This window comes from Micromesistius poutassou, assembly GCF_964030765.1.
Source record: "Micromesistius poutassou genome assembly, chromosome: 10".
Lineage (NCBI taxonomy): Eukaryota > Metazoa > Chordata > Actinopteri > Gadiformes > Gadidae > Micromesistius > Micromesistius poutassou.
The window spans coordinates 14679842-14695288 of NC_140280.1; the positions used below are offsets into that span (position 1 = coordinate 14679842).

The window sequence follows — 15447 nt, forward strand, 5'->3', positions numbered from 1 at the left end:
AACAAATGCATGTCCTGTTCTGCTGTCCCACTTTACAGTTTGTAATGGTGTCAGTGCAGCTGTGGTCAACCGTATTAGAAAAAAACGAAATCAAATGATGATGAAATAAAGACGCCAATCTTTGACATTAAATACAGTAGGCCTATACATAGATACAAACAACTTTGTTTTCATTTCATTTGGGAATTGTGGCATGAAAGACACAAAGAAGGTACAATTTTGTACTATAGATATTACTAAATAAAATTAAATACAAATCTGTGGAGCAAAATGTGTCCATTTTAATTATTTGCATTGTTTAATGTGCACCTAAAAAGTGGATACGACAATAATTGCAGACAAAATTGTAATGATCTGAACGAGTGAAGTGAATGACACTATCAAAGAGCATGTAAACCGTTGGCCTGGCATCGCCATACGAATTGTGAACTTGATTTCGCACTCTGGAACCTCTCCGTTAATTTGCGATTTCCAAAGGGCGTCACCAACGAGCCTATCCAACCAATTGGATAGGCCTACTACCAATCATAGTAACGAATCGGGTTAGGCAGCATTGAGCGACGAAAGAACCTATTCTTCGCAACAAAGGCTTTAAGTGCAGTAATGTTTTGTTCACTTAGTGAAAATACACCGTCGAGTTCGTTAAATATTCTCTCGACAGCGTAAACAATAGACCGAGTCGGCAAGCAAGGAAACGTCACTTCCGGTCAGGGCCGTGGGGGAAAACAAACCGTTTTCCCCATACACACTCATGCAAAAAGGCGGTATTTTAAACCTTTGTCAAACGCTTGTCCGCTGTCATTTCTTGGTTTGAATCACTTGTATATGCTGTCAAAGGGCTATATATTAGAAAAATTATCATGATCGGGTCGATTGTTGTCCGTATATTTTTTTTAAAGTGGATCTTTCACAGTTGGTCTTCCCCCACAGCGTTGAGTCTAGGTGGGTGTTCCCTTGGTCGCCGGCCGGATCTATATCGTAAAAACGCGGCAAGTGTTTGTCTCTTGCTGTCATGTCTTACTTTCAGTCACTTGTATGTGCTGACAAATAGCTTTATCTTAAAAAACTTGATTAAAGTGATACTTGATACAAGTGACTGAAAGTAAGACATGACAGCAAGAGACAAACACTTGCCGCGTTTTTACGATATAGATCCGGCCGGCGACCAAGGGAACACCCACCTAGACTCAACGCTGTGGGGGAAGACCAACTGTGAAAGATCCACTTTAAAAAAAATATACGGACAACAATCGACCCGATCATGATAATTTTTTTAATATATAGCCCTTTGACAGCATATACAAGTGATTCAAACCAAGAAATGACAGCGGACAAGCGTTTGACAAAGGTTTAAAATACCGCCTTTTTGTATGAGTGTGTATGGGGAAAACGGTTTGTTTTCCCCCACGGCCCTGACCGGAAGTGACGTTTCCTTGCTTGCCGACTCGGTCTATAGACCGTTCTACATCAGCAGAAGCCATCTTTATTGTTGATGAAAATGCACCTACGGGGCATTTCTGCACCGTCATCGTATTTATCCCGCCTCATATCAGATGAACGGTTGTGATTGGTCGGTCTATCTCGCACCGGACATTTGTATGGGAGGGGAGCAGAGAAAATGAAACATCGCGATATTCGTCTGGTTCCCAGGCTAGTAAATGAACCAAAGCCAGTGGAAAAGGAAAAATGTAATATGGTGACCTCTGCTGGGAGAAATTGAGAGGGTTTGTTGCACTGTAAAATTAAATGCTGCTCTCTAGTGTTAGCAATGAACAAATATTACTTGCTGACAACTTATACAGACGTAGATCTACACAATGTTAAAAATATATGTTAAATATAATGTTACTATTATATTATGTTAATAATCTCCTGAGCCTGGAGTTGTTTGAACCGTTCGTCAGTTGCTCGGTGGCCTGGTGACCCCGGGTGACACACGGGGTGCTGGGAGGGATCTAAACAGCCTAGGGAGCGGTACAGCCAGCAATAGCCTTGATAAATACATGTTGATGCAAATCGGATATTGTTTGAAGTCCACTTAATGCGACAGGAACGAGCTGCTTAATAAACCGTGCACACGGTATTTCTCCAGTCCTTCGTGGACTTGTGTGACACTACACCTGCCACCGGCCCCTGCACTGTGGAGGAGAACGCCCTCCTCCACGCAGTGTCGGACCACAGAGATATCGCCTCTTCAAGAGCTCCACCCACGCGTGTCAGAGGGATTATCGCTGGGGCTTTTTTTTTCTTCAAACACTTTTGCAAAGTATAATATCTAGGTGCACCTCAATACAATTCAACGAACACATTGATTATTGAAATGTAAACGCACATTCCGTCGTCATTCGCCGCTGTAGTTTAAATTGAGTCAACTAATGTGTTCCGTTGGATTGTTGTCACGTCGCGGCGCTGAAACTTTAGAAGACCTTTTAAATTATCTTTTTAAGTTTAAATCCTCCCGGTGGAGGATTGTGTTTCGTTTTTAATGGTAATGAAGAGCAAGAAGTAAGCCGTTTTTAACAGCTTTCAGCAGAGACGCATTCGTGAAAATAAGGTGAGTGTGCATGCGCGCGTGTGTGTGTTTGTCTCTGTCTCTGTGTGTGTGTGTGTGTGTGTGTGTGTGTGTGTGTGTGTGTGTGTGTGTGTGTGTGTGTGTGTGTGTGTGTGTGTGTGTGTGTGTGTGTGTGTAGTTTATGGGATTATCTTCTTGTTAGTCCATCTGTGTTTCTGTCGTTTAGCATGGCCTACAGTGTTTGGTTTTTCATTGACTGATGGATTTGTAGGTAGACCGTTAACTATCAATATGTTGCTGTCAGTTCTTGGACATATCTAGAATAAATTGTCATATGGCGATTTTATAACTTGTCTTTCCAACATATAGATACATCCATCAACCATCATTCCTTCAGGCTAACTTATCTATCAGTCCTAATGTGTGTTCATTTTCACATCCAATCAATACAATTGCACATAAATACATACATTACCTTATTTTGGAAAGCTTACAGCAATAGGCGAAAAGGCATTTCAAGCTTCAGCAATCGACTGGATCTAGTCTGCTGTAACCATGGTTACCCAATTATGGCTATGGAGGTCATGTAAGCCCAATATATTACAATCGGAAGAAAAGCCATCATAACTATATGGATTATGTTGAAACTTCAGTTTAATTGCATAATGACATTAATTCAATTATACTCTGATTGGCTGATTGTTTTTTTTATTGTATGTGGAATGTCCATTCTTACAATTGTATTAGTAGATTACATACATTTTCTAAACTACCTTAGTTATAACTGACTTTGCTTTCAACCATTTCAGATGGTGTAAAGTAGCTTTCAACGTTCAAGGTGTCTTTTTTATCCCCAGTGGGGCAATATGTTGTGCAGCAAGCATACATACACAATTCATACATACATACATAGACATGAAAACTCACCAAACAGTGGACATAATAAATTACATAACATAGAAACATGATTCAGCATCAAGTATGCCTATCTCATCCATCACCTTCACTCTTAAGTAGTTGTGCACAACAGTCAATCACCTTGCTGATGATGTGCAGACAGGGTCAAGTGTAATCACAGCAAGGACGATCTTAAAACTTGATCAATTGATTCTGTCGCACCATATCATGTATCAACTCCAAACCCAATTTCAAAGAGACAGCGAAAGACCTCTCAAATGGGCTTTACAATCTTTTGATTTATCAGAGAAAATATAGTGTAGTGTTAAACCAGGTGATTTGAAACTGTTGAAAATGTGGAAATGTGGAAAAATCTTTTCTCTCCATGATGCTTAGCACACCGTGCCAGAGCACTAATGGAAAATGTTCATTCGGCCCTTAATGAATGAATGATTACACCTTTATTTATATATCATTTCATGACGCAATGAACGAAGGGAAGAGCCCAGAAAAGGGTGGCAATGACAAATATTATAAGCTAAATATAGAATGTGACATTTGCTCTGTGGGCTAAAGGCTTTTACAAATGAGATGGCTGAGGTTTAATAGATTATTAAATTATTAACAAAGGCGGTCACATTAGTTCCCGGAAACATGGAGATTTCTGGAGATGAACCAAATCATACATTCTATTTCGGCGAGGCAGCACTGCCTTTTTACTAAAGTTCTGGCAGGCGAGAGCCGTAAGGAAAGCTGAACCAATGACCAAATGGAGGTGAGGTCAGCAGCTGGAACCTGACGAGAACGAAGGGTTCTGTTCGATAGGTGCAACCGTTCGCACAGGATAAAGTGTTGTGATTACTGATATCCCAAATTAAACGAGGAAAACGTTTCTCCTCCTCACAAGTATGGTCTGCCTTGCATCTGCAAATTGACGCTAATGAAAAGCATATTACAACCAGCTTGGCAGTCAGCCTCATCCACTAGCACACTGGTAGCACCCACCTGTGTGATGCACGTCAGCCAGTAAGCACCAGAACACGCACTGGCTGGGCTGTCACAGTGGAGAGGTGTGGAATGAATCAATCCCATTAGAGTTCACGGGATGATTAGGGGGCCATGTTGGTAGAAGGGCCCAGTTAGGAATTTGGCCAGGAATCCCCTAGTCTTGTGAACGATGCCATGGGATCTTTAGTGACCGACCACAGGAAGCCGGGGCCTCAGTTTGACATGTGAAGACTGGTCTTCACGTCATCCCAAAAGATTGAATCGCAAGGAAAATGAAAAAGGATGCATTTTTTTTAATGTTTTGCTGTGTGTCTTTGGGCAGCCAGTTATACTGACAACCAGTGTAGAAAAGAATCAGTTTTGAATGTTTTATTGAGAATTTTACAGTAAGATAAACATCAGGCAAGCCTTTCCCTTGAGAGTTTTAAAATCAATAGTAATATATATATTCTAGACAGCCAACACATCTAAGCTGATATGCCATGGTTTCAATCGCCATGGTCAAATATACACATATATGCACACACATACACACAATATACAAACATACTTCAAATATACAAAGTTTGCTTTAGGTTTTGTCTTCCTATTTTTATTCTATGGAGACTCCGCCCCCCATGTAATAACAAATAGTATCTCTCTGATTGAGATAATGACACAGAACCACATTTCTTGTCATTTCGTCCTTCGGTTGGGTCTTTAATCCATGGTTGGGTCCGGCAGCAGCCTTGGTCTCATCTCTCAATACTCATCGTGGAAAAGGATATTTCATTCCCTTATCGGTTATTCATTTTGATTTATTAATGATCGTAACACCGACTTTGCAGTCTTGGGGGATTCCAATTAGTGGGTTCTGTGTTAGACGCTGAGTCATGCTTATCACAGCGATAAATGACATGGATTTATTCTTCCTGATTGAAATGATTCATGTGGCCACATTGTTCACACATCCCAGTATTTATTTGTGCCAGCCGCAGTCTTCCCCTAAATTGTCTTCATTGTCATTCATCAATGGTTTATAACCTGACAGACCCGGTATAAATGGGATTGCTGTCGTTTATCAAAGCTCTAATCGCAGTTATCAATAACTCTTCCGTAATATGTTTTGTAGCCTATCTGCCATCTTGTTATTGTGGAATCATCAAATGAAAATCCACCTCTTGGGATGTTTGTATAGCATAAACGTTTGTTTTTCTTTCATATCATTACTCTTGCACCCGTTGAAAAATAGGATCTCTTCTCGTTTCCTTACATGACCTGAAGGAGTGAACATGTCCTTTAATTCTGGACGTCTGTCTTTGCTAAGGAGGGGACTCTTTGACCCAGATAGGCCCATCGGAGTTGACAGGGGCTGGGTCTCTGCTTAGACAGCTGCTCCAACGTTTTTGTTTTTGTTTTTGTTTTCCATTTAGGGTACATCTTTTTATCAAGTCAATCGAGCTTCCTCATGTATTTTTGACGATACTGACTTCCTTGTAAACCAGGCAAGAGCAAATCAAATTCCTTGAATTGAAGACTGTCTGTCTCTATCTGTTTATTTACTTCCAAAGGTTGTTCATTTAGATGAGCTACACAAGTTAAGGCTACAACTAACTTGCCATCTCCAACAGAGCTAGATTTTCTCAATTCAAAACCGCAAACGTTCTTCTCCATGAATAGTTGTTTTTCACCAGGGGGAAAAAACCTCCTGGGATTATCTCTCCTCCCATGGTCATTTTTGTTCTTGCCGCCATGGTAACCGGCATTTTCTCAAGGCAACATGCTGGCCTTGCTCTGCGCCTGCACCGCTGCCCGTCTAGAAACTCTTCTGGGGTTCTTAAACCCTGTAGATAGTGACCTACTGGCTCCGTGTGGACAGTAAAACTGCCTAATAGCAGGTTGCCCTGGCCTCTTCTATTGCAGCTGCTGCTTCTCAAATCAAGGCGTGGGGCAGTCAACCTATTGATGGTGATTTTCATAATAATATGACAGGATATTGTGATATGTCTTGGAAGAGCAACTGCATGTTAAACAATGTTCATGTTAGACCTTGAAGTGCAGGGTAGAGACAGGGCAAAGAAAACATGGTTGACTGTTCTTCGGAGGCCCACATTGGGACACAAGGAAAGGCCAATGTTTAAAACAGAGAACCATCCTACCACTTTCTTCCCCAACGGTTCCCTGTCGTGGGACTTGGAGTCCATCTTTGTGAGAGAATAGGTTTTGTAATTAACCGCTCTCCTTCCCCTGGGGTCCCCTGCCCTGCGTGGGATGCTCACTGGACTGTCCTGCGTGGGTTTCGGAGGCCATCTTTGTGAGGGAATAGTTTTTTATAATTAACTGATTTCATCCCCCAAGGTTCCCTGTCCTGTGTGGGATTGCGAGGGAATAGTTTTTGTATTCAACCGTTTCCTTTCCCTAGTATTCCCTGTCTCCTGTGTGGGTTTTGGAGTCCATCTTTATGAGGGCATCTTTTTTTGTAATGAACATCTAATGGTCTTCTTTCCCCAGGGTTTCCCCGTCCTGTGGGGGATGCTACTGGACTGGTGGCAGGTCGAGGCTGAAGGAGCATGGTGAAACACCAACCCTTGCAGGTCTATGAGAAGCAGGTGTTTGTGTCTTTTGTGACCGGGATCTATGGTTGCCGCTGGAAACGCTACCAACGCTCCCACGATGACAGCTCTAAGGTGAGGGCGTGAATCCAGATATAGGTACGGCTGTAGAGGCTGTAAGGGCGAGAGTTGGGTTCACTGAGGTTGGTTTTAATGACCTTTTCTGTTGCCATGGAAACTAAAGGTATATATAAAGGTATACACAAATAATTGGTAAAAAATATAATGTTTCTGTGTTTTTATGTCTCCTGCGCTAATCCTCCCCTTTCTGATTTCTATAGCCTCTTTGCACTCCTCTGTCAATTCTTTTTTTAGAAACTTGGTAGAATATCATTTTTTGTTTTGGTTAATCCAATTTTGATCGCTTTGATATGGTTTGATTGATCAGCCTCACTTGTGAGTCACTTTAGATTCAAGCTAAATTCTTCAGATTCTGCTAAATAACAAAAGCAAAGACTTTGGCCTCCTCCCATCTACTCCAGGTGCATCATGCCTGCACCGTTGTTCCTTTGTGTCTTCACAACCCAATATTTGAGCTCATTTAAGTTTATTTACATTGAAGAGTGGAGAAAGCAGCTTTACCTTAGCGGTGTGGAGAAAGCTAATCCCCTGTGTCGAATTGCAAAGGGACGTGTGTGAAGTCCTGATTATGTGCCTTTTAACTCAAGTAACCGTTTATATGACGTGCAGGTCTAGAGTGTTAGTGTCTAGATCCAGGAATTATGGGATATTTAGATGATATTTAGTTCTAACCGTGTTATGCAGCAGCAATATCCTAGCCCTGAATCAAACAAAAGTCTACAGAATCTCAAGGGTATGGTAAGTGTCAACAGGATGGCATTAAGCCTGTGTAGAGAACATAATGTTGCTGGCCATGTAGGTCCTTTATCTTTCATGTGGCCATGGCGAAGCTGCGTCATACTGCTGAATCCTGTTCACCTTTTGGAAATAATTGGAAGAATTTTCCATTTGTCTGGTGCTGTAAGCACTCTAAAATAGGTCAGGCTTTGTCAAAGGAAGCACAGATCTGCACCAAGGCTCCGCCTGCCCACACAACCAAACTGTGTCACTATTAAACGAGGCATTATTCAGCTCGGGAGAAAATCCAGATTACAAGATACAATTATTAGAAATGTGTGCAGGTGGTCTCTTTAAGAAGCTGGTGGCAGGCATTTTTACAACCCTCTGCCCGTAATTCTTTCCAAGAGAACTTAGTATTTTCCCCAAGTGTGCTGAAAGACTGGGCGCTGTCTTTATCAGGACCATTCAATGGGAGAACACCATTGATGGGACATGGCAGTAGTATAATCAGTGGAGTGTTGGGTTTCTCTCCAGGCCAGATGTCCAGCTGTGTTCAGACTGGGCATGCAGTACCAAACCCACCGTCAATCAGTTCTCGTAATACAAAGCGGGTCGGGCCCGGGATGACTCCATTCACCCAATGTGTGTCCCGGGCGCTGATGATGTGTTAAAGGGTCTGACTGCACAGCTGCCTCTCTCTCTCTTTCTCTCTCCTCGTCTCTTTGTCATTTAAGGTAATGCAGCATCTTGGAGTATTATACAGTTATTAACTAAATATAAAATTCAAAGAAAGGTTTCAATATTGAGAGACAACTTTCCTTAAATAGTTATATTTCAGTCCTTTTTAGACTACACATGAATAAAACATGTGACGGCCTCTCTCTGTCTGTGCAGGGAGCCGGTGGGCGGGGCTACGAGGGTCGTTAGCTAATGTGGTGCACCTGTGCAGGGTGGGCCTGCAGGCTTTATAAGGCGTACCTTATAATATTTATACAGATAACATAGAAGTTCTTATATTATTCTTATAAATATTATATAAATATTTGCTTACACTTTATAACTATCTTTGGTCACAAGTCATTTATAAGCCTTTAGGCAATGATGAACTCATTTTGAACAAAATGTCTATATGCATTTGTAGATGAATAATAATTGCTCAGCCTACCAGCCTACCCAGTGGAATGGATCAACTGGTAGGCTGATCTATACATCTTGACTCTGGGTGGACACTCCTACATGTCATTAGACGGTAGCTTTTGACATGGCCTCTTTTCCGTGGGCGGGTCGACATAGCAGGCATGCGTTGAAACTGCAGTGACGTACTTATCCACACGACACATAAACAGACAGGGCTACACACAGGAGCTAATGTTGGTATTTAAAGATGTCGGTGTCGGGTGTCAGGCTCAGACGTCAGCGCTCATCATGACTCGTCCAGTGGAGGCACTCTCTGGCCAATCAGTGGCCAGCAGCCTTTTTACGTCACACAAAAGTATCAAATCAGCTCTCTTGGAACCTCGACGGAGGTGAGACTAAAAAAGTACCAGGTACCAGGTACCACATTTTGGTGATCGAAACGCAAGAAAAGTCGAGGCGAGTTGAGCTGGTTCTGTCGGTGGAAAAGGGCCATAATGAACATTACACTGGTGGTAAAATAGGGGGCCTTTAATATGTCATTTATTAATCATCTACAAATGTATGTTAATGTTTTTTTTAATTTAATTTACTTAAGTCTTGTAAATTACTTACGACCAAATATCTTTGTTTATCATGTTTGGACTCCCAGCTTTGTTACGTCCTCCTGAACCAGGTCGTAACATACAATTCATCCTGGCACACTTCCTTTACCGTCAGTTGACAAACAATCCATGTTTTTGCATGAGAAGTGGACGGTGCTGTGTTCATTACAGTGTTACTAAGAAACCGACAGTGCTGTGTTCATTACTGGGTTACTAAGAAACCGACAGTGCTGTGTTCATTACAGTGTTACTAAGAAACCGACAGTGCTGTGTTCATTACTGTGTTACTAAGAAACCAACAGTGCTGTGTTCATTACTGTGTTACTAAGAAACCGACAGTGCTGTGTTCATTACTTTGTTAGTAATAAGTAAACAGTGCACGCTGTGTTCATAAGTGTGTTAGTAGTTATTGTAAGTCGCTTTGGATAAAAGCGTCTGCTAAATACCCTAAAGGTAAATGAAAGTTGACCGCGCTTTGTTCTTTAGTGTAAGTAAAGGAATATCATTTTCCAGATGCTCCCAAGTGATACAATGTGCAGATGACCATATGTATTGCTGATGCGTCTGTTTTTATAACTTTATTGCTTCTTGGTTTCTCAATGACCGCTTAGTTCGAGATAATTGTAGCTTCACCTTGTATCAAAAACATTGTCGCTTTTTTTATTATATATGTATGAAATTATAAGCCAAAGTACATTTGATCTAATTACGTTTTCTGCCAAATCCCTGACCCAACTCAAAACCATTATTTTCTCCTGTCATGCTGTGTAGAGGCCATTGCCAAAATACCAATCTGTATGAGCAGAAAATTACAACTGCGAAACCTGTTTACATTGCTGTAACAAAATGCTATATAATTATCATCTGAGTCAACGAATGAAATAAACGGCCCTAATTTGTCATAGGAATGTTTACCACCAAATGGAAAAGGCTCATTTATATTTTTGTTGGGGAACTGGCAAGGATGAATAAAGATAATACATGCGTAACTTGCATTAATCGAGTGAAGGGGAAACGTTGGGTTTTATCAGGCAATATGAAGCGGCTAGTTCAGATTTAGGCTGCATGTAGTTTAGTAGGTGGTGGTTAATGAGGAGATGAAGAGATTGTGTTTAGTCTCACTAAACAGATTGCTCTTCAAGGAATTTCAACCTTGCTGCCAAAGCTTTTTTTCTTCCATGACCTCAGGTGACCCCTACACCCATGCAATATTGAACCCTATCAAGCATGCTAGCCTATAAGTCACTCTTAAATCAGGAATCATACAGAGTTTATGGTCAATCAAAAAGCACATCTCTAAGCTAAAGTGTAGGTGCATTGAGTCATGACTGTCCTCGCTGACGGATTTAAGGGGAAACATGAGCAGTAAACCAATCCAACTACGGCCAACTAATGAGGCGCTTTAAGCCTCATGCATTCATCATGGAAATAACTACAACTGCCTGTAATGCCTTTCAATGGACTCCCTTCAGACCTCAGCGTTAGATTCATGGTCCACCAATGCAGTCATTTCATTTCACCCACGGCCACTTTAATTCCCCTCCCCCTCAATTTTCACGGTGGTTTTAGCCGCGACTTCCTCACCTTCCAGTGGTCTAATATTAGCACTGTTGTAGAAGGGAGGACGCAAAGCTGATCAATGCTCAACAAGAGCTGATGAGGCCCTGCATACACGCATGGACACACACACACAGACACACACACACACACACACACACACACACACACATACATACACACACGCACACGCACATGCGCGCTCACACAGACACTCAGCCTGCTCCAGGTGGCATTAGCAACTAATCCTATCAATTACTGCAGGGACACGTCCTTGAGCCTCTGCATATCCCAACTCACTGCTCTCCCAACCCGACCCCCCGGCTCTGCACAGCACAACAGACCAGAGCTTTGAATAACATGGTCAACTACCCAAAAGCAAAATATGAATCCTTCCCAGTACTTCCCAGTAGATCAAAGTAGATCAAATAAGATGGCACTGCTACCCTGGGTGAGAAGTGAGGCATGTGTTTATAGGGCGATAATATGCTATGATTATCCCCCTAATATCTTAACATTTGGGTTGAGGACATTGCATGGTGAGAATCTTTATTTTGTAGTTGGTCATTTAGCAGATGCTGTTGACCAAACCAAGTAAATACAGATCTATGTGGTTAATGACCAGGTACAGATAAGGCATCTTTCTTGCAGACTGGTGAATCGATTCCTGTATTATACTTAGCTGGGTTTCCAGCACCCTGACAATATAATGGTAAAACACTGTTCTAATCTGAGGGGTGATATTATGCCACCAGGTGAGTGAGTGTGATCAGCCATCACAAGCCACAAAACGGCTTGTGATGGCTGATCACACTCAAACCTGGTTGCATAACATCACCCCTTTAACCATAATGACATGGCTGCTGACGACGTCGCTCAACTCCTCACCATGACCTCATAACAAGGCCTCCTTGCAGTCAGTCTTGATGACATGATATTAAGTGTGCGTGTTGTCGTGTGTCCAGTGGGAGTGCACGTGGACGGCCATGCTGTTCAGCTCCTTCCTGCTGCTGCTGTTCTGGGCCTACTTCTGGCTGGTGGCACACAACGACTACAACCAGTTCAACTGGTGAGTCAAACTAAAGCACCTCGTCTGCCCCGGTTCTTTACTGGCCCACGGGACGAGGGCTTTGAGACGCCCACGGGTTCAAGGAAATGACGATTTTTTCTTTTGATTTTACGTTAATGACATAAATAACCACCATAAACAAATAGATGTTTTTAGATTTGTACTATTCATAAATACATCATTAATGATTGTAAATATTGAAGCGGTTTAAGCAGTTTTAAGACGTTTCACAACAGTTGACTGACCCCCTGCCATCCCTCCCTCCCTCCCTCCCTCCTTCCCTCCCTCCCTCCCTCCCTTCTCCCTCCCTCCCCTCCCTTCCCTCCCTTCCCTCCCCCTTCCCTCCCTTAACCTTCCCTCCCCTCCCCTCCCCTTCCTCCCCTCCCTCCTGCAGGTTACTGTACAACCGCTCTGGAGAGTGGCGAGATGACACGTTTCTCATCCTGGCCTACAGTGTTGTGGGGTTCAGCTACGTCTCTCTCCTAACGGTAACACCACGCACACACTCCGCAGACACCCTCATCACGAGCAACTTACAGTGACTTCTGCAGGTTAACGGTCCCATGACATGCCACCAGGTGTGGTGTGATTAGCCGTTACAAGCCGTTCTGTTATGACATCACAGGTGGGTGTGTCCACCTAGATGTGTGTCGGATAGATGATCAACGTGTGCTACAGTCCACTGGGTAGGCCGCTAGACTGATCTATCCAGCACACATCTAGGTGGACACGCCCACCTGTGATGTCATAACAGACAGAAACGGCTTGTAACGGCTAATCACACCACACCTGGTGGCATGTCATGGGACCTTTATGATAAACAGTCGCAGATTCAAAGTTCCTCAGCCGAATCGTGTGATTGGTTCTCTCGCTTCACGTGAAAGAGTCTTACGTCAGACGGACGTAACCCTTTCTGTGCCTCTCCTTGCAATGTTACTGCTTTCATTTACAACACCGCCATACCGGCAGTGATCCAGAATTGTAACTAGGTCTCGAGCAGGAAAATTGCCAGTGCAGGTTTCCCGGAATATCGATCCCTATTCCCATTCACACATGTCCTAAATACAGGAAATCTTCGGGAACATTACAAGGAAAGACTGCATGTGCGAAAGGGGCTCCTTTTAGTGACATGCCACTTCAAAAAGGAGCAGGTAGGAGTGAGCAGGGGACATTGTGCTCTGCAGTCACTGGGAATCGAAGACAGTACTTAATTAGGGAGTCGAACAGCCTCGCCACCACACTAGCATTCACTCTATGTTATCCTCCCCTATCGGGCATTTCTCAAGGTGTCACCTCATTGAAACTAATTGTCTGTATATACTTCTGCTGTCCTTCCAGATTCTAGCATGCTTCCATATTTCCTTGGGCCAGCAGCTAAACCTGTACTGGGTGCATAAGGTAGTTCAATGATCTGTCCTTCAGACTGTGACATACACATTTCAATATGCCATTAGATGTTAATTAAATACTCTTCAGCAGTCTCTCATCGGTGATCTCTTTCTTCCTCCTTTGCTCTCTCGTCTTCTCTTGCTCTCTCTCTCTCTCTCTCTCTCTCTCTCTCCCTCTCCCTCTCTCTCTCTCTCTCTCTCTCTCTCTCTCTCTCTCCCTCTCTCTCTCTCTCTCTCCCTCTCTCTCTCTCTGGTGGCAACAGGTGGGCGTGCTAGTCACGCTGCTCACCACCATCTCAGGGGTGGTTACCGTGGACGATGTGTGGGGCGAGGAGTGGGCCATCGTGCTGATCTCTCTGCAGGTCAGTCCGGTGACATAAAGAAACCTCTTATGTCGCTCAGCAGATATCCAAGGCACCTTGCGGCCGTGGCTGAGAACACGCGTCAACATTATGAATACAAGTGGAGTGAAAAGACTAAACCTTATGGAGAGTCCTTAGTTCATATTAAGAAACTGCAAACGTTTGGGAAACACTTTACAATTAGGGTGCATTACTTGTCAATTAATTAACATTACTTGAAGCAGGGATTAGCTTTATAACATAACATTAGAATAAGGGTTATTATAAAACGGGTGGCTTAAATCAAGCGATCTGATTGGTTCCCAACTGTTGTATAATGAGCGTATACACACAGCTATGACGCCCGTTCAGTTTACAGATTTCAGTATCACTCCGCGCCTAACTTGAACTGTTGTTTATTATATATAAAAGCAATAGCATAGTTCACTGAAGCCTAAAAACATGTTGATTGCTGGAGAGGGTGGAAATGTTGTAAAGCAAAAGGCACACGGCGAGTGAACTCGACAGTAGGCTAAATTGCCGGCGAACTGAGCTACGTCTCTAGCCTTCTCTCTGAAGGACGCTACAGTGTGTTGCATAGCAACCGCCGTACACTTTGCAGGCAGCCAGGAGGGACTACTTTTTTGTATTCCGTCTTTTCCGACTTCTCGCTTTTTCAAAATCGAGGGTGTCTATGACTTTCATTTCGCCATACTTACGTAACCGTTTTATAAAAGCAATAGATCACTTCAGTCAGTGGTATACGGTCATTATACCACAGTTAAGGGGGTCGCCGTCCCTCCGCTGCGCGTCGGGACGGACAACGTCTCTTAACTGTGGTATAATGACCGTATACACAGCCTGTCGTGATCTATTGCTTAAGTGTTAGTGGGTTAGGTTTAGGGTAACCCTATTAAATAATAATAATATATAATAATAATAAGTTAATACCATAGTTAACATGAACACATCAGTAAATGATTACGATACCGATAATTCATTGTTAATGAAGTAGTAGTAGTTAGTTAATGCTTATTACCGCAATAACTCATTACATACAGTTCAATCCACACCACTCCCTCCCTGTGTACCTGTGTTGACCTTTTATGCCACCAGTCCACAGCACCTTTCCTGCACCTCGGAGCTCTGGCCGTGTTCACAGCGCTGGGCTGGCTGGTGGCCGGATACGTGGTCCGCAGGGAGAGGTCCAGTAAGTGTGTTATGGGTCTCCAGTTCAAGCACCGGTCATCGTCATGTTCTTGTGTGTTAAATATACCCTCTTATGTCAAAGCTCACCTCTGGTGTTTTGGATGTGTGACTTTATTACAACTTTACTTTATTTACCTTTCAGTTTCACGTTCACTCTATTAACCATTAATTAATAACAATAAATTCAATTTGTTGTTTAAATTAAAGTATCGTTATTTATTTGGGTGAGCGACCTTACTCAGCCTCCTCCTCCTCCTCCTCCTCCACCTCCTCACTCCTTGCCCCTCCTCCCCCTCCTCCTCCTCCTCCCCCTCCTCCTCCTCTTCCTCCTCCTC

The 15447-nt window shown here is 43.0% G+C and overlaps 1 protein-coding gene across 2 annotated transcripts in view; it reads left to right on the plus strand.

Annotated features, from left to right (window-relative positions):
- The first annotated feature begins 2237 nt into the window (after positions 1-2237).
- The window catches only part of gdpd5a (glycerophosphodiester phosphodiesterase domain containing 5a), a 22610-nt gene continuing 9400 nt past the window's right edge, over positions 2238-15447 (plus strand). For both annotated transcript variants that reach the window (XM_084474420.1, XM_084474421.1), the window contains exons 1-7: positions 2238-2554; positions 6908-7083; positions 12071-12174; positions 12569-12662; positions 13513-13572; positions 13826-13924; positions 15020-15113. In XM_084474420.1, coding sequence (XP_084330546.1) covers positions 6967-7083; positions 12071-12174; positions 12569-12662; positions 13513-13572; positions 13826-13924; positions 15020-15113 — 568 coding nt within the window. In that variant the 5' untranslated portion in view covers positions 2238-2554; positions 6908-6966. The remainder of the gene's footprint in view (positions 2555-6907; positions 7084-12070; positions 12175-12568; positions 12663-13512; positions 13573-13825; positions 13925-15019; positions 15114-15447) is intronic.